At 35.9% G+C, this 24,601-nt stretch overlaps 1 protein-coding gene across 1 annotated transcript; it reads left to right on the forward strand.

The window, feature by feature from the left end:
• Positions 1-15,482: 15,482 nt before the first annotated feature.
• Positions 15,483-16,439, forward strand: LOC116554417 (olfactory receptor 1030). Its single transcript, XM_032282390.1, has one exon. It carries the CDS (start codon positions 15,483-15,485, stop codon positions 16,437-16,439), a length of 957 nt encoding a protein of 318 aa, XP_032138281.1.
• The last annotated feature ends 8,162 nt before the right edge of the window (positions 16,440-24,601 follow it).

Below are 24,601 nucleotides of genomic sequence, written 5' to 3' on the forward strand. Positions count from 1 at the left end.
TATCCAACCCCCTAGGTGATTTATAAGCACATTCAATTTTGAGAAGCACTGCTGTGAATGAAACATGGCATGCCCGGGAACACTGTTGTGCTCTTTTTGTTTACAACGGTAAAGAAAATTAGTGTGCTCTCAGCTCAATTTCTTGAATTTATTCTCTTATTCCCACCTGCTGTTTCAGCAGGATGTCTTTAGAAACCCATTCTTCTGTATTCCAAGAAATCTATTCTTTTGTACTCCTCTCCTGACTTGCTGAATTAGATCAGAAACTAGGGGTCTTAGTGGTGGTTTCTAGTTTTTATAAATGCGCTTATGTAGTGAAGAGTGGCAATGGGAAAAGAGAAGAACAGAATAATTGTACACTCTTAAACTTGAGTTTATGGATTTATCTCTCTGAATTACACAAACCCACCTCCTCATTCGCAGCCTCCAGTCTAGGGATATTACTTTCTGTCTCACCTGATTTTGAAAAATTTAAGCAGGTCGATCTGAGAATAAGGACTAAAATTAGAATGGGAAATAAAACAACCAATAGGTCATACAATAGAGTATGCACCTTGCTTTGAATATTCCTTCTATTCCTAATTATGTTTAGGTAAGTAATGTTAATTTTTCTTTTCCTTAGCACCAGCCTGTTTATATGTGCCATGAAAGGAAGGATTTCTTCTAGGAGAAGAGAAGAAATTGCTCTGGCATCTTCAAAAACCCTGAGAAAGTAGAGAGAATTCCTTTTTAGGCATTGTGCCAAAATGAATGATTTAAAGAAGAAATAAAACATTATTTTTTTTCAATATAGATTTTCACTCTGTCACCCAGGTTGAAGTACAGTGACATGATCATATCAATAGCTCTCTCCAACTCCTGGGCTCAAGTGACCCTCCTACCTGAGCCTCCTGAGTAGCTAGGACCACAGGTGTGTGCTACCACAGTTGGCTAATTTTTAAAATTTTGTTATATATCTGAGATCTGTCCATGAGCTCAGGCAGCTCATAAACTCCTGAACTCAAGCAATTCTCCTACCTCAGCCTCCCAAAGTGCTGGGATTACAAGCATAAATAATATGCCCGGTCCAGATTCTTCTACTCTCCAAAATTTCTTATGCTTCAAAATACTAAATATTTTCTAAATACCTTTACTAGAAGACAAGTTCTGCCATTACAGCATTAGAAAATAAAAGGCATAAAATATTTTGTCCATATAAGTATATATTAAGTTGTACATTAAATAATTCTAGTTCTAAGGCTTCTGAATTTTTTTCTTGTTGTTTGAGTTTGTTGTTTGTTTTATAAGTCAAAAAAAGCCCCAAGCTATCTAGGTCAACAAGGAGAATTTATTACAAATATATGGTTATATTTCACAAAGTATAAGACAAGAGTACAGCTGGATCTCAGTAATCCACCAAAATGCTGAACTCTAAGACCACGAGAAACCTTATGTCTCATTGTCTATTTTATATCTGTCACTAGGATATATAATAATTGAGTTTAATTATGACCGTCATGTCCAGCAACCCTGCTCATTTGTTTTAATTATAGTAGAATTTTTGTTTATTTCTTCTATAAATTCTGTAAAATTTATGGCATTTCATCTGCAAATTAAGAGATTTTATTCCTTTTCAGTATTTATGAGTTTTATTTATTTTTCCTTCCTCATTGCATTGCATTGGCTTAGACTGAAATTACAATGTCAAATAGAGGTAATGAAAACCAATATCAATGCCTTGTTCTTCATTTCATGTATTTATTTATTTATTTGAGACACAGTCTTGCTCTTATTGCCCATGGACTGCAATGGCACAATCTCAGCTCACTGCAACCTCTGCCTTCTGGGTTCAAGCAATTCTCATGCTTCATCCTCCTGAGTAGCTGGAATTATAGGCGCCCGCCCCCAGTCCAGGCTAATTTTTGTATTTTTAGGAGAGATGGGGTTTCACCATGTTGGGCAGGCTTGTCTTGAACTCCTGACCTTGTGATCTGCCTGCCTTGGCCTCCCAAAGTGCTGGAATTACAAGCGTGAGCCACCAGGCCCGGCCTTGTTCCTCATTTTAGGGGGAACATATTTAATGTATCATCAGGTTGTATAATGCTCACTGTAGAATTTTCATAGAGGTACTATATCCATTTGAGCAATTTCCCTTCTATTATTTGACTTAATTACATTTTATTTATTTATTTATTTATTTTGAGAATTATTCAGTTTTTGCTTGGGTCATTAGTTTGATTATTTTTTTGGAGTATTATTGAGTAAGATTCCATTCTAAAATTTGACATGTTTATTTATCCATCTGTTGTTAGAAGTGGTATTGTTTTATTAAGCATCAAATTATCTTAAGTTTCAGGCTTAATGATAGTGTTATTTCTGGGGCATAAGGAAGATTTTCCCACTTATCCAATATAAACTCATTCTATGAGAGGCGTAGCTACAACGATTAACAACCATGAATTTCTACTTTTACGTGTGCAGGATGCTGTGTTCTCTTTTTCTCATCTGGTCAAGGCACCGTGGCTCCAACATCCTCATCTATGGGATATCTTGATGACTTTTATAGGTAGAAGTAAGCATTTTCTGCATTGTGTCCTTAATCTACTTTTTAATTAGAAATTTTAGTTAATTTCACACTATATTCATTTCTGTGGTCAAAAATTCAAATAAAATTGTGAAGTGGCGTGGTGGCTGAAGGATAGTAATGATACGGTTAGGCAATTTTGGTAAGTCATGAAATATTTTTTTCTTAAATGAAGAAATCAGCTATTCTGCTTCATCTACTTATTGCTATTATAGAAAGCAAACTAAGTATAGTCAGATTATTTGGATTGTATAAGAATTTCATAATGTAATTAATGTAAAGTTTATGAATTTAAAAAAAATCATGTGAACCAAAACACTTGTGGATATAATCAAGATTCTTGCTTTCAATACATTAACTCAAAAAAAAATTATTGATAACTTAGCATATTCTAGGCACTGAATATACTGAGTGCTGTGTATACAGAAAATATACTGAGTGCTGTGTATACAGTGAATATAAAATACAGTTTCTTCTTCTCCTGGGTAACAGGCTAGAGGGGAAGACATATTTTAAACAAATAAATTAAACTGCACTTAAAATTAAGATTGTGACAAGTGGCATAAATAAATAGAATAAGGCAACAGGAGAGAGAACAATTATGGTGGTAAGCAGGTTTTAATGTAGGTAGAGGATATCTTCTCTTAGGATTGATATTTAAGCTGGCATCTAAAGGATGGTTAGGGAATAACTAGAGGAAGTTTGGGAGAAATAGAATTCAAAGCAGTAACTAAACACCACATCAAAAAGATAGAAGTATCTCAAAATAACAACCTAACATCACAACTAAATAATATAGATAGGCTGCTAGCTAGACTAGTATGAAGAAAAGAGAGAGGGCCCAAAAAACAAAATTAGAAATGACCAAGGAAGTGTTACCAATAACCATCAGAGACTACTATAAGCATCTCTATGCACACAAACTACAAAATCTAGAAGAGATAGATAATTCCTGGACACACACACTCTCTCAAGACTGAGCCAGGAAGAAATTGATTTCCTGAACAGACCAATAATGAACTCCAACATTGAATCAGTAATAAGTAGCCTACCAACCAAAAAACTCCCAGTGCCAGTTGGATTCACCGCCAAATTCTACCAGATGTACAAAGAAGAGACAGTACCATTTGTACTGAACCTATTCAAAAAAATTTAGGATAAGGGATTCCTCCCCAGTCATTCTGTAAGGCCAGCATCATTCTGATATCAAAATCTGGCAAAGACACAACAAAAATGAAAATTTCAGGCAAATATATTTGATGATTATTAATGCAAAAATCCTCAACAAAATACTTGCAAACTTAATTCATGAGCATATCAAAAAGCTGACCCATCATAATCAAGTAGACTTGATCCCTGGGATATGAGGTTGGTTCAACTCACACAAACTTAAATGTGATTAATCACATAAACAGAACTAAAGACAAAAACTACATGGTTATTTCAATATATACAGAAAAGCCTTTTAGTAAAATTCAACATCCCTTCATGTTAAAACCTCTCAGTGAACTAGGTGTTGAAGAAACATACATCAAAATAATAAGAGCCATCTATGACAAATCCACAGCCAACATCACATGGAATGGGGAAAACCTGGAAGCATTCCCCTTAAAAACCCACACAAGGCAAAGATGCCTTCTCTCACCACTCCAACTCAACATGGTATCAGAAATGTTGGCCCAAGCAATTAGGGAAGAGAAAGAAGTAAAGGACATCCAAATAGGAAGAGAGGAATTCAAACTATGCCTGTTTGCAGTCAATGTAATTTTATATCTAGGAATACAACTAACCAGAAAGATGAAAGAGCACTATAATGTGAATTACAAAATATTGCTTAAAGAAATCAGAAACGACAAAAACAAATGGAAAAACATTCTGTGGTGGTGAATACTGAGTGTCAACTTGATTGGATTAGAGGATGCAAAGCATTGATCCTTGGTGTGTCTGCTGTGGGTAACCCCTCATATAGGCACCAAGGAATGAGAGCTAAGCAGAACCCTGGCACAGTTAGGGACTGAGGACTATCTCAATTTACAGTGCTACTACTCAGCTATTTCCTGTTACATAATCCTTTACATAATCATATATTAGTTTATAGAAATAGGGCTTGATGAATCCCTTTATATAATCTTCTATATATAATCATATAATAGTTGATAGTATGAGTGCCTAAAGAATATTTCCGTACATATATACCTACAATTATATCTTAGTTCATAATCGGAGGAATGCCTAGAGTGGACACAGTACAGAGTATGGATTAAGGAATAAGCAGCTTATAATCGGAGGAATGTCTAGAGCAGACACAGTGCAGGGCATGATTTAAGGGAAAAACAGTTATACCAGGACAAGAATCCATGGCCCAGGCGGCAGTGTTCAGTATCGTAAAGATACCCGCTGTATGGCGGGCTTGGGGCAAGAGCCACTCCTCCTGATAAAGGAGTTGTAGGACCTTGTTCCAGTTCTTGTGGAAGGCTGCCCTCAGACCAGTAATCCACCTTGGTGACTGTGAACTTTAACAGCTCTTGCTACTGTGCTCGTTGAAAAGCATCTTCCCATAAAACCCATTGGAAGCTGCCAGAAGGTGGCGGTAAACTCGACAGTTCTGTCACTGCTATGTGACTTAAAGCATCTTCCTATAAATCTTAGAAGTAGTTTGCCCATAGATAGAAGTATTGTACACCGCACCCTCTGCACTGCGCACGGCCCACCTTCAAGCCTCGGTGACCTAATAGGGGTGGACCCCTTACTGCACACGGCCCTTGCCTTCATGGGAATGGGCCCCTTGCTGCACACTGTCCACCTCCTGGCCTAGGTGACCTAATGGGGGTGGACCCCATGTTTTATTTCTCACGACCGTATCACTATCCTTAAAGATGATTTCACTCAGTGCCCTGCCCCCTATCCTATACACAATAAATACTCATGCTTCTGGACATTCGGGGCCTCGCCGGACTCCACTCATAGGTGGCGTGGCCCCCTGAGCCCAGCTGCATTTTCTTTGTACTCCAGTGTCCTGTCTCTTTATTTCTCAGTTCCTATGCCTCAGCGCAGCATAAGGCTCACTCCACGACCCTGTGGGGCTCTCAGCCCTACATTTGTGAGGGTGTTGCCAAAGGAGATTGACATTTGATTCAGCTGGGAAAGGCAGACCCACCCTTAATCTGGGTGGGCACAATCTAGTCAACTGTCAGTGTGGCCAGAATATAAAGCAGGCAGAAGAACATGAAAAGGTTAGACTGTCTTAGCCTCCCAGGCTGCATCTTTCTCCTGTGCTAGATGCTTCCTGCCTTCAAATATTGGACTCCAAGTTCTTCAGCTTTAGGACTCAGACTGGCTTTCTTGCTCCTCAGTTTGCAGATGGCCTATTGTAGGACCTTGTGATTGTATGAGTTAATATTATTTAACAAACTCCCCTTTATATGTATATGTATATATATATATATATATATATATATCTCCTATTAGTTATGTCTCTCTAGAGAACCCTGACTAATACATGTTACATGCTCCTAGTTAAGGAGAATTAATATTATTACAATGACCATATCGCCCAAAGTAATTTATAGATTCAATGCTACTCCTATCAAATTACCAATGAAATTCTTCATAGAATTAGAAAAAAATATTTTAAAATATATAGGGAAACTTGAACCTGAATAAACAAGGAAAACAAAAGAAAAAAAAAAAAAAAAAAAAAAAAAAAAAAAGCTGGAGCATCACATTACCTGACTTCAAACTATACTACAAGGCCACAGTAAGCAAAACGGCATGGTACTGGTGCAAAAACAGACACATAAAACAATGAAACAGAATAGAAAGGCCATGAATAAGACCACACATCTACAACCATCTGATCTTTGACAAAGCTGACAAAAACAAGCAATGTGGGAAAGGTTTCCCTACTCAATAAGTGGTGCTGGGCTAACTGGCTAGCCATATGCAGAAGATTGATATTGGATCCGTTTCTTATACCATACACAAAAATCAACTCAAAATAATTAAGGACTTAAATTTAAAACCAAACCTGTAAAAACCTTGGAAGACAACATAGGCAATACCATTCTGGACATAGGAACTGGCAGAGATTTCATAATGAAGGCACCAAAAACAATTGCAACAAAAGCAAAAATTGACAAGTGAAATATAAATAAACTTAAAAGCTTCTGCACAGCAAAAGAAACTATCAACAGAGTAAATAGACAACCTACAGAATGGGAGAAAATATTTGCAAACTATGCATCTGACAAAGGTCTAATATCCAGCATCTATAAGGAACTTAAACAAATTTACAAGAAAAAAATGATCCCATTAAAAAGTGGACAAAGGATATGAATGGATACTTTTCAAAAAAAGACATAAGTGGGAGTCAAATAATGAGAACACATGGATACTAAGATGAGAGCAGACACTCAGTCCTACTTGAAGATGAAAGATGGGAGCAGGAAAAGGATCAGAAAAAAATAACTGTTGGGTACTAGGCTCAGTACATGGGTGATGAGATAATATGTACAACAAACCCCCATGACATGAGTTTTTTACCTATATCACAAACCTTCACATATACCCCTGAACCTAAAAAAATTAAAAGATTGAAGAAAGGCTCTGTGAAGTTTCTGAGTTTGGAAAGGGCTTGACCCAAGACCAGTATGGCTATACCAGGGAATGAGGGAGAGAGTGACAGATAATGCAGATGTAGATGTAGACTACAGCAAAAGTTTTTGTTTTGATAGATCATTGGAAGAATGTGCTTCCAATGAAGTACTCATGTATCTCTTTTGCCTTCATAATTAGGGCAAATAATTGTATTATTTGAGCACATGTACAGGGTACATCTTATATTTGTATCTCATAGTTAAGTGAAAACCAGATATTTGGTAAAAGGGAGGAAAAGTAGGCAAAAACATTTTTATCTTTATTCTGTTTGTTTTCATAGGTTGGGAAATAAATAACATACTACTAAGTTACACATTCACCAGGTTTTCCATAAAATATTACTTCCCAACACCTGGATTAAATACCATGAACTAACTCTACTACAACAATTTTGAGGTCAAAATTATTTTATCCAGTTGATTTTACAATTTAACTTCTTTATTCTAGCCATTTTGTGGAAGGTAGTGTGCAACACACAATTCAGACTGAAAGAGAATCACAGAAACATCAAAGCTCATGAATTGTCATTTTTTACCTTTATTATTCATTCCGTTTGCCTGATTGAAATAAATAATGAACCATAATGCAAAAACCCCATGTGAATAAACTCCTGATCCCAAAGCAATCATCCCCTAGTGATTACAAATTGTTGCAATCAAGTTGCTTAAATCCCAAGTTTCTATTGAGCATGAGTCTGTACCAATTACTGCTTTTTCCCTGGAGTTGTCTTTTTTTGTAACACTGCAATTGTTTCTTCAAGAGTATGTTGAAAAATATTTTAGTGATAAAAGCTGCAAATTAAAAGATGAGTATAAATCATTCTTGGTGACTCATCTTTTAGACCACTAGTGTCTGTGAGAATATCTTTCTTGGCATCAGGTAAAAATTCCGACTTCTGCACTTGTACTTTCTCTTCTTGTTTCAGTTTTGGATTTGTATCAGTAGGATTCAGGTGACAATAAAAGTAGCTTTGAATGTTAGTTTAGATTCTCAGCCTTTAAAATGAGTCTCTATGCATTTCTTATGTAGATGGATGACTAGAAATTATTATTACACTTTAATCGATATTATTCACAACAACTGTTTCACTTTACAAGTAGCATTCTCACCATTTATTCAAATATTGAGCACACCTGAATAACTACCAGAGTAAACATTAATATGACGATAAATTCAAGTGCTGAACAGACCTTGACTACCCATTGGGGTAAATATTAATAAGACAATCAATTCAAGTGCTTACTGAAATAATATCTGTTGAAAGGACCCCTCCCCCAAAAAACCTCTTTTTCAAAAATTCAAAAGAGATTGTCTTTTTAATGGCTGAATAGTATTTCATGATATCATAGATGAAACTGGAAGACATTAAGTAAAATAAGCCAGTAAAAGAACATTAAATACTCTATGTTCTCACTCACATGTGGAAACTAAAAAATGTTTATCTCAGAGAAGTAAACAGTAGAAAAGGGGATACTAGAGGGTAGGAAGGGTAGAGAGAAGGGAAGATAGGCAGAAATTTGTTAAAGGATACAAATTCTAGCAAGGTAAGAGCAAGATGTTCTATAGTAGGTAGGATTACTATAATAATATAATAATATCTGTTAATACTATATAGTTTCAAAGAGCTAGAAGAAGGATAGTGAATGTTTCCATCATATAAAAGATAAATATTTGACATAATGGATATGCTAATTACCCTTATCTGATCACTATATCTCATACACATCAAAACGTCACTGTGTACCCACTAAAGATGAACAATTATTATATGTCAACTAAAAATAAAATAGAGGGGAAAATTCAAAAGAGGAACAGATCAATTAATAAGAAATTGTACTTTATCTAGAAAACATAAAACTCTTATAGAACTTTATCCACCTTTTTAAAAATTATCAGAGAAAATTTGGGGCAAATTTAATATTAACTAAGAAGTACATTACTAGTAATGAGTGTAGGATAGAAAAATCTATAGTTGCAAAATCAGAATGTTAGAAATTATGGGCACTTAAGAAACTATATTGTCAAAGTCTGACATTATATAGATCAGAATTCCGAAGTCCACAGAGAAAAAGTCACCATATCGAGGTAAAGAAGCCGTTTTCTTAATGAAGACTCAAATGAGTTTTTTTTTTGACCTATCATAGGGAAGAATAAAACCACAACACATAACATGACCTAGAATTTAGGTTAATGCACTGTGATTTGATAATGTGCCCTGTTATTTTATTCGTAAGACACTAGAATGGAAAACCAAGATGAAGGGATGGTGCTGAAGTCAAATATGGCAGCACAGCAAAGGAAGGTGCTCCTTGCTGCGACATTGATATTCACAGGAGATACTTGGCTACACAAACTACTGTACTTATTCACCTCTGTTTTAATTGAAATTCTTAAAATATCATTATTTTCCCAGCAGTTCTTGCAGTTGTAAATTTCTTAATGCTCAGTTGAGGTCGTTCCTGAGCTCAATAACTGAAGATAAGCTTCAGTAACTTTTACCTTTATTTTCTATGGCCTTTTCCTTGGGTTCAGTTTCTCCTAGTCTCCCACTGAGTCCATTTTATAGGATGACATAATGGTGACCTGATGCAGTAACTGTGAAAGCAGTTCCATGCTATCCTATCCTGCTATTTCAAACATTTGTATTTTATTATTTTATTTTATTTTATTCTATTTTATTTTTTTGTGAGACAGGATCTCACTCTGTCACCCAGGCTAAAGTGCAGTTGGTGCAATCATGGCATCCTAGACCCAAAGGATCCTCTTGCGTCAACCTCCCAAGTAGCTGGGACTACAGGCATCCACCATCACACCTGAATTTTTTTTTTTTTTTTTTTACTTTTGTAGAGATGGAGTCTCCCTGTGTTGCTCAGTCTTGCCTTGAACTCTTAGGTTCAAGCCTCAGCCTACCAAAGTTCTGGGCGTAAAGGCATGAGCCACAGTGCCTGACCTTGCATTTTCACTGAAGCCTGAGGAAAGAAAGCTTGATCCCAAATGAACATTTCCATAAGTAGTTCAGATATCAGTAACATTCGTAGAAATTAACTTTGCAACTTTTATCGAATGATTGTAATTTTCTTTCTTTTTTTTTTTTTTTTTGAGTTGGGAGAATAGGAAAATCTTGAAACTCCAAATTTCACCCAAATATTTACCATGTTTATCAATTTATCATAAACTATACCTCTAGTTTTCTGCTCAACCATATACTTAAACAACCTACTAAATGACAAAGAATGCTACTTGAAAAAATATCTTTATGTAATAAAAATAAAAATGTGGGTACAGATATCCTTGTGAATCAAAATTCACCATCATAAAAAGTATCTGTTGACTTTGTTATCTAGTTTATCTTTGGTAATTCTAATACAGTGAAAAGTAAGTTGACATTGTTGAAGCAGTGAAACACTATTTGGAGTTTTATTTTGGTTATCTTTCTTGCAACAAGAAATATAGACTTTAAAAACTCACTGCTGTCTACACTGATTCCTAATTGCCCAGAAATTTCAGATTAAACAGCAATATCATGGAAAACCCCCTTTGAAGAAGGATATCTGGTTTAATCCATCACTGAGGCTTAATTATTTTTTCTGTGTGATATTTCTCACATAGAGGACAAAATATGTATATCTATTACAAAACTGATTCAGCCGTCTCTCATACTCTCATATGAATTACTTGGCACCCTATATTGAAATACAAGTTAGAAAATAATAAGAGTCATGAATGATAAATTTGGCTACTTTTTACACATATATTAAATAAATGAGCACTTTTTCTAAGCACAGGGCACCCTGGGTACGGTAAACATTGAATAAGAAGCCATCAAAGGCAATTCTACAGGCATTAAACATAAACATTAGATATATCTCAGCAACACAAACTCTCTAAGCATTTGCTCAAAGAACTAGAAGTAATCTTCAGATTAAGTGTTATCAAATATTTCGTAATTATTCAGCTATTTATTTTCTGCAGACTAAAGGCTTTCGCTCTAATGCAGAAATTTTAAATATATCATATGTTATCAAAAGTATTTTAAATTTACCTATAGTATTTGTTATATGCACACTTTTAATAATCTCAGTTGAGCACCTCTACATGCACACACACACATGCAAACACACACACACACACACACACACACACACACACACATATATATACACACATACATTTATATATATGGGTGCTTGTATGTTGCACTGAGGCCCTCTAGAAATGAAACTTGACTGTTTTAATATGACTAAGTTCACAAATAATCTCCTGCCCAGGAAGTTATAAATTAAAATCATTCCAGATCTTGAAGATCTTTTCTTTATTGAAATATTGAGAAAGACATTTCCCAAATACCTTGGCCTTTAAAATATGATTCAGGCAAGAAACTAAATTAGAGAGGTCTTGGGAAGAAGGGTGTGGATAACAAAAGGAAAACGAGGAGAGAAAAAACTGAGGGTGTATGATCAAAGAACAGGTTAACACGTAAAAAATTCAAAAAAGGAAAAAAAATTCCTGCAAGTTATATGAGAGTATTTTAAATATTTGGAGGTTGCCTCATGGATTACATCTATCTATTTTTCTACGTATCTATCTCTATATGTAAGTTTGGCTTATGCATTACTCCCCAATAAACGCTTAAGCAATCATAATTATTTTTTAAATATGATATGGTGAACAAACAAACGCTAGCATTTAGGAGTTTCCATTACAGACCGTTTGAGAGCAGAATGGATTCACATCCACCTGCAATTGATATGAAGAGCTCTGATGTCACATTCTATTTTATTTCTCTCAGAGTTTAAGATTTTTTTCCTCCTGTTTCTGGTTTCTCCCTATTTATGAAGTGCATCTTCAATGCACAGTATTTACCCCAAGCGTTTTTATTTTCTATAATCAATGATAAATTCAAAAGCACTTTAGTTCTCTACTAGTGGCAGGGCTGAATGAAGCTCGTTTCCCAAATAATGCAGGTTGCTTTACTTCCTTGAATTTTGTTTAGTTTTTGAGGTTCAGGGATGACGGCATTCCCTGCTGCTCAGTGTGAAATTAGGGATTTTTAGCCTAAAGAGAAAATTTGATAGTGCTCTTGAGTCTTCAAACAATTAAGGTTGGGAAATGCTGAATGCCTTTGCCTACTTCCTGGAGCTTTACACTGCACATGTGCGTATGAAAGGATCTGTGACATTCTGCAGTACAGAAACCTATTTGACCTTTCCCCCCTTAATTCCAGTATTTTCAAACTTTTTTCTTTTAATCATAGGCCTATTTTGTTGCCTGATATTCAGTGGTTCTTCTGAACAAAGTTTTGAAAATTCTAATTAAAAAACTCAGGTGACAGCAAGATTAACATGTTTGCAACCCACTTTCCTTATTCCTAATGATACTTGCCCTGTATTAGTTTGAGGGCTTTTCTAAAGGTGAAATAAACAGAAGCATCATGATTGCTTTGTAGACCTAAAGTGCCTATGCCAATGGGAAGAGATACTATTAACAAAGCATGAATTTTCTCTTTAAGCTGTAGTGGGTGGGTTGCTGCATATGTTTAAAGGAAAGAGTAGAACATAGAAAATTAAATTACAATCTCTTGTCCTTTTATTTTTGTCATTATTTTATTATTTGTTAAATATAATATGATGATTAAATAGGTGATAACATATAAGACATGCTGCATAAATGTAAAGATTAAATAAATACCTTTATGCCATTAAAGCATAAGAGTTACATGTACCAAGGTGAATATTTTCCAAAATGATGCATTCTTCTGCAAAGTGAGGAAAAGGTAGTTTTACTCTTTACATAAATTTTGATTCTCTAATTATTGCATTTTCCTTCCAAAGGCCAAAGTTGTAGATTTAAGACAAGAAATTACTTCAATTTCTAAGTAACAGGGAATGCCAGTTTTAATTCAACATCATCAGTTGGATGCCATACACACATAGGCACACACACTCAAAAACTACGCGTCAAAGACAAATTAAAAAATGTGCTGCCTTGTAGCTTTCAGAAGGAATGTTCGCTCTTCTTGTTATGTGATGAAGACTTCAAGTTTTGACTACTTACTGCTTATTCAACATCTTATTTGCCATAATAGAAAAGTCATCCCTGCATCTATGTAGAATATCTTTATCTTCAAAGTGGCCTGAGAAAATTTTCTGCATGTGTTGTTCATACTGCCTAAAAATGCTCCCCACCCTTATTCCTCTAGGAAATCTCTGGTTATTTTTCAAGCCCCAGCTAGATTATTATTCTTAGATGCTTACCCTGATTCCTGAAACAATTATTTTGGTTGAATTTTTATTATTGGACTAATCACATTTAACTTTAATTTTCATGCTCTTTAGCATGAAAATCAACCCACTCCTTCAAGGCAAGCACTATTATCAGTTGTCTTCAGTTCCCCAGCAAAGCAACTCGCATGCATGGAGTGTCCAGTGATGTTTGTGGACAAGAGTAATCGTATTATAATGGTTAAATCACCCAGCATCCTGAAAGTATCACAGAGTCGAAGTAGATAACTCTTGTGGACACTTAGTTCAATTTCCAGGAATAGGTTAGGCACTGGAAGTTTGCAGTTGAAGACGTTATTGTTGCAAGAAATTGTATTTCACTAACTCAAGCCTACAGACTTCTGTTTTGTGCCGTGGATTAAGATAAATTTAAAAATTGAGTGAATTGCCAATACTATCTTTGGTAGATTTCACATAAAAACAATGAATTCTGATATTTAAAATTTAAAGCTCTTAAGACCTTACAACACAAGGCCCCTGCTGACATAAAGCAAAATCTATTGGCCTGAGTGACTTCTGAGCCTACACTGAGAACCACTCTATATTTCACTTCAGTTGACTCTTAAACCCAGCCCACTCCACTCATTCTTATTAGCTAAAAGGGCTCCCATAGACGTTTAAGTTTTGATCTCTTATCTCCTTTAGTGTTTTACTTATAAAATAACACAAGACAACATTGAAAATTTATAATAAAAATTTACTGCATAGAATCCTAGCACAATAATTCCCATTGTTTCATTTCATTACAATTGATATCATCTGAATTAATATTACCTGAAAGCATAATCTGTTCATTATAATTTGTATTGTTTGAACTATACCAAGAATAATCCTATCTCTCTTGATTAGTTTTTGTTCTACTATTCGGAACATTATAATACTAAAATGAAGAAGTTTGAACTACTTACAAATGCTGCTAGAAAGCTGAATCAAATCTGTTTTCCGTCAGCGGCACACATTTGTCAAATTCTGTTATATGCTGTGAACCCCTTAAATGCATTCAGGGATAAATTAAAACATAAATTGACCAGTAGATAAGAGCTGTGAAATAACACTTGGCAACTTCTCTGGCTTTACTCCGCAAACACCTGCGACTGAAAATTCCTTCATTAGTAGTTCATACAGGCCTTTGTTATTCCAAATTTAGAAACCGTATCTTTGGTTTTCTCACAGAGAAATGACTTGCTTTTGTAAGTTATGGTATGGCAGTAAAAAAGAATATGGAAAACAAAACGAAACAGAAGAAAGAATTTCCTTCAAACACTTATAATTCTGGACTCTCTGAAACAGCGTGTAGACAATGAAATTCTCAAAGGTGGAGACTCTAAAGCAGGGGTCCCTAACCCTCAGGTAAAGTCCATGGCCTTTTAGCAACTGGGTCGCACAGCAGGTGAGCCAGCAGCAAGCGAGCATTCCTGCCTGAGCTCTGCCTCCTGTTAGATCAGCGCTGGCAATAGATTCTCACAGGAGCATCAACCCTATTGTGAACTGCATGCACATGCCAGGAATGTAGGTTGCATGCCCTTATGAGAATCTAATGCTTGATTATCCCCAACCACCCCACCCTCCAACCCCTATGTAATGGAAAACTTATCTTCCACAAAACTGGTCCTTGGTGCCAAAAAGTTTGGGGACTGCTATTATAAAGGAAGCCCATGCTTGTATAGTCAAATGAAAGAGGAAGTCGGTGGCTTAATCCATTTTTCAACAAACTTTAGGACACTATTTCCCCATTCCAAAGGACATTGGTAACACAGAAACCATTCTGTTTAGGAATCATCTGCATATTATACACACAGTTAATTGGGGCCTTTGTCTTTTTAAGACAACCAGGCCCTATATTCCGGAGTCATGCCTAACTGGCTGTGTGAGGGAGAGTGAGAGAGAAAGAAAAAGAGAGAATAAGAGAAAAATAAAAAAGAAAGCATGTAATGGACTTCTCTTTCACTTTCCTGATTTATTTTAATCCATTTAAGTGGAAAATGCTGGCACCTAAGAAAATGGTCAGAAGAAATTCTACCTTGGTGACTGAATTCATTCTCTTGGGATTAACAGATCTTCCAGAGCTTCAGCCCATCCTCTTTGTGCTATTCCTGGTAATCTACTTGATCACTGTGGTGGGGAACCTCGGGATGCTGGTGTTGATCAGGATAGATTCACGCCTCCACACTCCCATGTACTTCTTTCTTGCCAGTTTGTCCTGCTTAGATTTGTGTTATTCCAGTAATGTGACCCCTAAGATGTTGGTGAACTTCTTATCAGACAAGAAAACCATTTCCTATGCTGCTTGTTTAGTCCAGTGCTATTTTTTCATTGCCATGGTGATTACTGAATATTATATGCTAGCTGTAATGGCCTATGATAGGTATGTGGCCATCTGTAGCCCTTTGCTTTATAGCAGCAAGATGTCCAAAGTGCTCTGTATTCGCCTAATTGCTGGTCCATATGTCTATGGGTTCCTTAGTGGCCTGATGGAAACCATGTGGACATACCACCTGACCTTCTGTGGTTCCAATATCATTAATCACTTCTATTGTGCTGACCCACCCCTCATCCGACTCTCCTGCTCTGACACTTTCATTAAGGAGACATCCATGTTTGTGGTAGCAGGATTCAACCTCTCCAGCTCCCTCCTCATAATCCTCATCTCCTACATCTTCATTCTCATTGCCGTCCTGAGGATGCATTCTGCTGAAGGCAGGCACAAAGTGTTCTCCACCTGTGGGTCCCACCTGGTGGCAGTGACTGTGTTTTATGGGACCCTGTTCTGCATGTATGTTAGACCTCCCACAGACAAGTCAGTGGAGCAATCCAAAGTCATTGCTGTTTTCTACACTTTTGTAAGCCCTATGTTGAACCCCATCATCTATAGTTTGAGGAACAAGGATGTGAAACAAGCTTTTTGGAAACTGATCAGAAGAAACGTGTTTTTGAAGTAAAATCAGTGTATCTTTCTTTATAAGTCAAATAAAATATCTCTCTATGAGAACTGTATTTAACTTCAGTAACTTTATAGTAAAGTCAATTTCAGATCAATGAAAAGCTATAATCTAACAACAAAACATAGACATAGATACAGAAGATTTATGGTTTTACATGTAACATAAGAGTTGAATGTGTGTGTGTGCACATACGGAGAATAATTATTATTTTATGCACTTTTACATTCATAACAATACATTATTTTTACATTATAAAAAATACATTGTTGTAATAAAACATTGGGTCTCTATGGAAATGTAAAAAGTAAGATAGATTATTTCCTTTTCTTTCCCACATCCTGGTTTTTTATTCTCACTTCCTAGTGATACTACGATTAACAGTTTCTTAAGTTTGAAAAAAATTTCTAAGCATCTACAAACAAATGTGTGGAGATACACACACACACACACACACACACACACACACAAGATTGTTAAAACACAAGCTGACTGTCATGCATTGCTTTTTGGGGTTTACAATTCTGTAGCTATTACTACGCAGAAACTTCAATCTCGTGTTTTGGAGGAATGTCACAACTGCTGATGAGACTTGCTGTCCCCACTAGGAGAGAAAGCTTATGATAACACCTCTGTGTCCATGCCTGACACCCACTTATGTCTCTCCACTTGTGAGAGTCACTTTCAATAAGACACTTTTCTCCTTCTGCCACAACAGGACATCAGTACAGCTCAGCAGTTATTTTTCAGACATTAACTCTGGAAGCAGGCAGAGAATGGCTCCTATAAGGATATATGACTGGCCACAAATAACTGTGACTTCTGCAGAGCTTATCCATTAAATTACACACTTCCAGGGTCTAGTGTTCTTCATGCTTTCTCTCACCCCTGCTTTACTAATCTACTTTTTAAAGGATTGATCATGCAGTTTTATTGGCAGCATCAAATTTTACTCACAGTGGTCCTTTGTCATGTTAGTTATTATATACCTAACTTTAGAATGACATATGTCAACTTGTTTGCAAGTATTTTAGTACGAAAGGAAGCAAGAACAAGTTGATATTTTAAGGATGTGACTGCAGTTGATAACATACGCAAAATTGACAAATATGTGCCGAGTATCGACAATAACTCACACCGCTCCTAATACCAAGGAATTTTCAAGGAGCTCTAGAATGGCATAGTTTTACAGGGGTCATGAAACTGTAAAGAGAAAGATCAATACAGCCTGTTAAAAGCTATAAGAATATGGAGGTGCTAATGAAACTAAAGAAAGAAAAGATTATCTCTGGGCAAATTGAAACTGACCATGTGATTGTCCAAGACAAGAACTTATGTCTGTTTTGTGCACCTTCCTCAGCCCTCCCACAGCTCCTAGTATGATGATATGGCAGGTGGGGTCTGAGCAAGATAATTAAGAATCAATTTGTGATTAAATGTGTAGATATTACTTTCAATGAAAAGGAAAAAAAACCATAAAACTCTAACAAGTCATAACTGAAAAAGACATATTTTTTCCTCAGTTGTATTTCAAAGCTTTCTTTGTACCTCCGAGTTGCTCTCTTTTTAATATTTCCTATGGAAATTTTCAAACTCATTCATTTTATAGTATTGCATATAATTATTTTAAACTTTTTACTACCACATGTTCCTATTTAAATACTTTTATTTTGAAAGTCAGATTGCCTACAAATTCTGTTAAAACACACACATAAATTAAAAAGCTGTTATTAACAGATTTTTTACATTTAATTAACAATTTGTTGAATTCCGCTTAGACACATACCTAGATATATTCTTGTTTAACACACACTTATTTTTAGTTTTGTAAACCTGGTTGCTTGATTTATCAAATTATCTGATATCAGGGCCCATGCTTCTATCTGGACAGCCTAGCTTGGCACTGAAGAAAGGTTCAACAATGACTGCAGCATGAAAAAGTACACACCATAAAAATCAACTTTTAAAAGTAAATGAATGTTCATTTTCCAAGTAAACAAAGTGCCTCAATTTTAGAATATATAAGGAAAGTGTCTTTGAATGGACCAACAGCTGACTCTGAGGGAATATGTTATAGGTCATAAGCCAACTTACTTTTCAGAAATGCAAGTGACCATAATGTCGTTGATGTTTATGACTGACTCTAGCAATAGAAAACCAATAGTTATGCCCATAGGCACACAAGTTTAAGATAAAAGAGGAATTACAGCAAGTACTTTCATGAATTGACTGGCGAGCTGGGATCACATCAATCAGCCTGTTAAGACTATCTAAGTCCATATGGCATTGTGTTAGACATAAAGTAAATACGTGCTAATGAAAATCTTTGGTATTAGTACATTATTTTAGTAGACCCTGGATTTTACCTAAAAATTAAGGAATAATTTTCTTATTAATGACATTATAATCCCACTATTAAAGTCTATCATAAGGGATTTCAGGAAGAGTCTCCAATTTCATGTTTCTTTTCTTTCAAAGTTAATTCTGCTGAATTTCTTATTTGTTGAATAAATTAGGCAATACAATGAAGAAATAATCAGAAAATATAGACAATATTTACTGTACTTTTGAAAAGAACAATAATTATGATATATTTTTTTCCTCACCCATACAAAAGATCTGTTATTTCTTTTGGGAAAACTTATACATGTGTATAAAAGACTAAATGTTACAGGGAACAGTTATGTTATGAGCCTAATTTCTTTGCTCATACAACAGGTATTTTTAGGAGCAATGAATAAGTGAAAAATATTTAGACCCTCACACTCACACATATATACAAAAATAAGAAAAACAAATACTTTTTATCATAGTTCAGGTAATATTTTAAACATAAGTTGTTTTTACTTAATCTGCCCATCAACACTATGAATTCAGTATTATAATCTCAATTTTAAAGAAAAGAAAACAGATTTACAAATTGTTAACCTAAAATCGCATAGATAGATCGGAAGGGGATTTCAAATATGCCTGGCTTTAAAGTTTGTCTATGTTCTTATTATCATATATTTTTGTCACCATACTTTATTGAAGGGAAAATCATATTTTCTATTTTCCAAAAGTGTTGCTGATCATGTGTTTGACAGCTGCATGCACACTGACGGATATAATGCACTATAAAAAACATTCTTTTTATAATGCATAGATAAATTTAACTTGTTCCATAAGATAAACTTTTGTAGTCAGATCCTGACTCCATCATTTACTAGCTAAATGAGTAATTATGAGCATGAACTCTGGAATCTGATTTACTGATCAAGTTATACAACCTCTCTCTGCTCAGTGTTTTCCTCTATAAGGTGAAGACATAGTACTTTTTCATAGGGATGCTATCTTCATAGAAGATATTGATTAACACATAAAACACACTTAGGACAGTACTTGATACATAGTATTTACTCAATAAAAGGTAGCTGTTTTAATTATTAACTGGAAAGTTACTTTGCCTTTCTTAGACTTAGGTTCCTTCTATAACTTTCTGTCTTTTCTTTTAATACATTTGTCACTCTTTGGATATAATTAATGTCTGTGTTCTCTATAACATTGTGAGTGACATGAGGTCAGAAACGATGTTTTGAGAGCAATTATTTTCTATTTCTCAGCCTGGCGTGTAGTGTGTGATTCCTAAAAAAGGATCTATAGATAGGTGATAGATAGGTAGATGATAGCTAGTTAGCTAGCTAGCTAGAAAAAAAGAAAAGTAAAAAAAAGTAATGGTGATTATATTAGTTTTGTAAAATAATAGGATTTTTCTGCAAAACAAAGCACACTGATTGTATCTTCAATGTCTATATTTTATTCATGTATAATCAGTCTGCTTTTGTTTCCTTCAACAGAATTCATCTGGAAATGTGCAGAATAAATCAAACCAGAGAGAAGAAATTTATCTTCCTGAGGTTGACAAGTTGCCTGGCATTGCACCTTGTCTGCTTTGTCTTAGCTTTATTAATTTGTATTTTTCTTTTTCTTGGTCCTAACTCTGCACATCACATCCTCACACTGTCTCCTTGCCAGTCTGTCAATCCTACAAATTCTAGTTAACTTATTTGGCAAGTTCAATTCCACAGCCAATTTATATGAATGGCATAACATGGTCACATTCCTGTTAACCCGATGTTTTGTCCCTGTAGCCATCTATGAAAATCACATCCACATGGTCATCTGCCTTCCACGTAGCCACAGTATTGGGTCCAAAGTGCTCCACATTTATATGGTTGTCCTTCTCTATGTTTGCGTTTTGTGTAGACTTATTTAACAATGTGGTTGTTTTCCCAGAGCTGACCACGTGGAATAGCATCATGTTCTGCCACCTTGTGGCTACTCTGATCACATAAAACCCTATTATACTATGTGCCATGTTGGACCTCCATAATGTGAAGGAAGTATATGGGAATTCTAACAATATTTTCCAAACAAATTTGGAATCTTTATACTCTTTGTCAGCCAGAAAAACTTCTGTTTTTAAATTTTGCCTCATAAATTTGTCTAGGTAATGGTACCTCCTTGAAGGAATCAGTAACAAAATTAAAATAGTAGCTGCCCTATATGTGTGTGACTCTTTTTGAACCACCAAATAAATAGAAATAGAAAGAATGTAATGTTTGAAAGTAGTAATGTAATGGTTAATTTTATGTATCAACTTGACTGGGCTAAGGGCTGCATAAATACTTGGTAAAATGTCATTTCTGGGTGTATCTGTGAATGTGTGTCTGGAAAAGATTACCATTTGAATTGGAAGACTGAGTAGAGGAGAGTGGGCTGGCATCATTCAATCTGTTGAGGGCCTGAATAGAACAGAAAGGCAAAAGAGAAGTGAATTTGTTTTCTCTGGGTGAGTTGGGACATCAATCTTCTGCTCTTGGACAATGTTGGTGCTCCTGGGTCTCGGACCTGCAGACTCTGACCAGGACTGAAACTATTTGTTCTCCTAGCTATTAAATGTTTGAACTCAGACTGAATTAAACTACCAGCTTTCCTGATTTTCCAGCCTGCAGGCAGGGAATCATAGGACTTCTTGGCCTCTATGGCTGCATGAGCCAATTTCCATTGTGTGTGTGTGTATGTGTATGTGTGTGTGTGTATGTGTGTGTGTGTGTATGTGTGTGTGTGTGTATGTGTGTGCGTGTGTGTGTGTGTGTGTGTGCAATACTTGTATAATACATATTCTCTCTGGAGAATCTTGACAAATACAGATTTTGGTATTGAGAGTGGTTCTATAGCAACATAGTTTTAAGGATATGTTTTCTGATCTGTTTCTGAGGTTTCTGGAATTGGCCCTTTCATTAGATTTCAAGATGCTAATGACTATTTACAGTAGTCAAAAAAGCATTGATAGCCCATGGCATAAACTTGTTATATGTATATGCAAAGCATCTGCATTGAATTATCCTCATCAAACACTTATAAGATGCAAGGAGCTATGTGACTTTCTATATGATACTTTTACACTTTATTGGAAAGCTAAGGAATATAATGACATTGAGTGGTTACTCTTAATGTCACTGGAAAAAGTGCTGAAAGATAAGGATGGGCTCAGGGATTTTAATACCCAGTCTAACCCTAAGAGCTTCTATACGTGTCCTGAAGGAGATCCTTGTTTCCTGTGCTTCGAATATAGAATTGCAGAAAGGGATCCCATGTGTTGAGTTGGGGACTTGTGGGAAGATCCTGATGAAGCTTGAGAGAGTCAGCCCCTAAGTTCTGATGAGTGCTCCCTGACAGTGAAAGAGGTGTCCCTACTCCTAGTGGAATTGGCCTCCCCGATCCCAGTGGTATCAACTTTTTCACCTACGTATTGAGTAATTAACACCATATTGCCAGAATAAATGGTAAAGATGTCCCCTGAGGCAGTTTACATACAAGACAATACTGATTCTTTTGGGGGCCCACCTTTACCACCCCTCTTTGCTTCTAAACTTATAACTAAAGTCAAGTCCCAGCAGGCTCTGAAAGAAGTGCAATGCAAGATCATGAAGAGGTTGATCACACTTCTCATAAAGCAGATGAGTTTTCTAATTTATACAAATTTGGAAACCTGTAGAAATGGATAGTAAGCATATGGTAAAATAGTGGGATGGAGATAAAGTTGAATCAGGTCTAAGTTATTAATATGAACTCACTAAACATAGATTCTCCATTTAACGTTGCAACTTGGGGAGTCAGAAAAAGCTCTAAGTTTGGTTGTTTGGCTGAAACAGGCATCAAAAGATGGTCCACTGTGAGTAAACTGGACGTGTCTAACTTCCCTTGGTTTAATGTAGAGGAAGGAATTTAAAGGTTTAGGGAAATTAAAATTTAAGAGTGGATTTGCCATTTAAAACCTACTCATCTTTACTGGAAGCGTTCATAAGACAAACTTTTTGCCAATACATTGATAAATAAACTTGTGAGGGGACCCCTGGCATCCTTGAAGAGGTATGTGATGCTTTGCTCTGTAAGTCAGACCTTATAGTGGAAACTGGAACCACACAATTGGAAAATCAAAATGTAGTAACAGTAACTAGACCATGGGGTGGCAGAGGCCAAATGGTGACTTTCAATGGCCCAAGGCAAGGTGGGCATAGTTACCACAGTGAACAGCAGGTTAAGCCGTCAAATAGGCTAGTCTAACTGGCACACAGCTATGACGTTGGCTAATCATGGCATTCCCAGTGGTATAAGTAAACAGAAAGCCTACTAAATTCTTACTTGATCTGTATATGCAAAAACGTTTTAGGTCAAGGGACAGAAGTCTAATCTGAATTATAACAATTGATCGTTATGGTCCCTTAATTAATTTGTAGATTAGAGCCAGGATACAGAGCCAGAACTCCTTGAATGAAGGTGAGACAAAGTCTTCTCAATGAAGATTTCCATATATTGCTAGGTCCCACAGAGACCTAAGGCCTTTGATGTGGGTAACTGCATTGGAGAAAAAGAAATAATCAGACTTTTGAGTACCAATTGACGCTGGCTCTGCACTGACAGTTTCAGGAGACTCACAGCATCATTATGCCCCTTCAGTGAGTAGGGGCTTCTGATGATTAGATGATCCATGAATTCCATCTCAAAGTGGCCCCAGTGGGGCCCCGAACTCATACTTGGTTATTTCTCTGGTTCCAAAATCCATAAATAGAATAGACATACTTGGCAGAATTCCCATGTCGGTTCTCATACTTGTGGATCTTGGCTAAAAGAAATATTTGAAATAATTTATTTAAAGTGTTTTGTGAGCACAGAGAAAGGAAAAATAATAATTCTGGCAAAAAGATTTGTGGGTAATTCTCCCAGAGAAGGTAGCCACTGAGGTAGATGGGTTTTAAAAGTTGAGTAGGAATTTCAAAGGGTGGAGGGTAGATTGCAAAGACATTCCCTAAAGAGTGAACCAACTGATCAAGAAGAATAGCTTGGTTGTGCTTGTGACACAAATAATAGATAAGAAAGTAATAAAAGTTGAAGCTGAATAGTAAACTAGATCATATAAGGCAAGAATAAAATGCTTTGTTAACAGACTTAATTGGATCTGCATGATGCCATGGTTTACACGTATCCTCCAAAAATAATACATTGGAAAGTTAATCACCAATGTAAGTGTTAGGAAGTGGGGCCTAATGGAATGTGTTTAGGTCACAAAGGTTACAGTCTAGTGGGATTAATAAAAAGGCCAAATAAAGAATGACATTTAAAAAAGCCAATTATGAAAAGGCTTGAGGCTGCAAGTCTTTAACTTGCTGTCACCCTCTCTTGCTCTCTGCCTCCCTCCATGCTGACGCAGCATGAAGACCTTTGATAGATGCCAGTATAATGCATTTTGATCTCTCAGTTACCAGAACTATAAAACAGATATGTTTCTGCTTACTGTAAATTACCTAGTCTGTGCTATTCTGTTGTAGTAGCATAAAACAGACTAAGAGAAATTTGGTAATCAGAATTGAACTGTACTATATCAGCTGAACATGTGAAAATGGCCTTGGAACTGAGTCATTAGTAAAGGCCAAAAGATTTTGCAGGAACAGAGTAGAAAAAGCCTAGATTGTCATTAATGGAGCTTTAAGGGTGATTATGGTGAGGGTGAAGAAATGTAGAAAAATTCTGGAACTTCTTTTTTTTTTTTATCGCTTGAACCCAGGAGACGGAGGTTGCAGGGAGCTGAGATCACACCACTGCACTCCACCATAGGCGAC

This window comes from Sapajus apella, unplaced genomic scaffold, assembly GCF_009761245.1.
Source record: "Sapajus apella isolate SASKATOON/1434 unplaced genomic scaffold, GSC_monkey_1.0 scaffold14, whole genome shotgun sequence".
Classification (NCBI taxonomy): Eukaryota; Metazoa; Chordata; class Mammalia; order Primates; family Cebidae; genus Sapajus; species Sapajus apella.

Excerpts from the sequence above, each read along its gene's own strand:
- LOC116554417 (XM_032282390.1), top strand. The coding sequence starts at position 15,483 with ATGCTGGCACCTAAGAAAATGGTCAGAAGAAATTCTACCTTGGTGACT.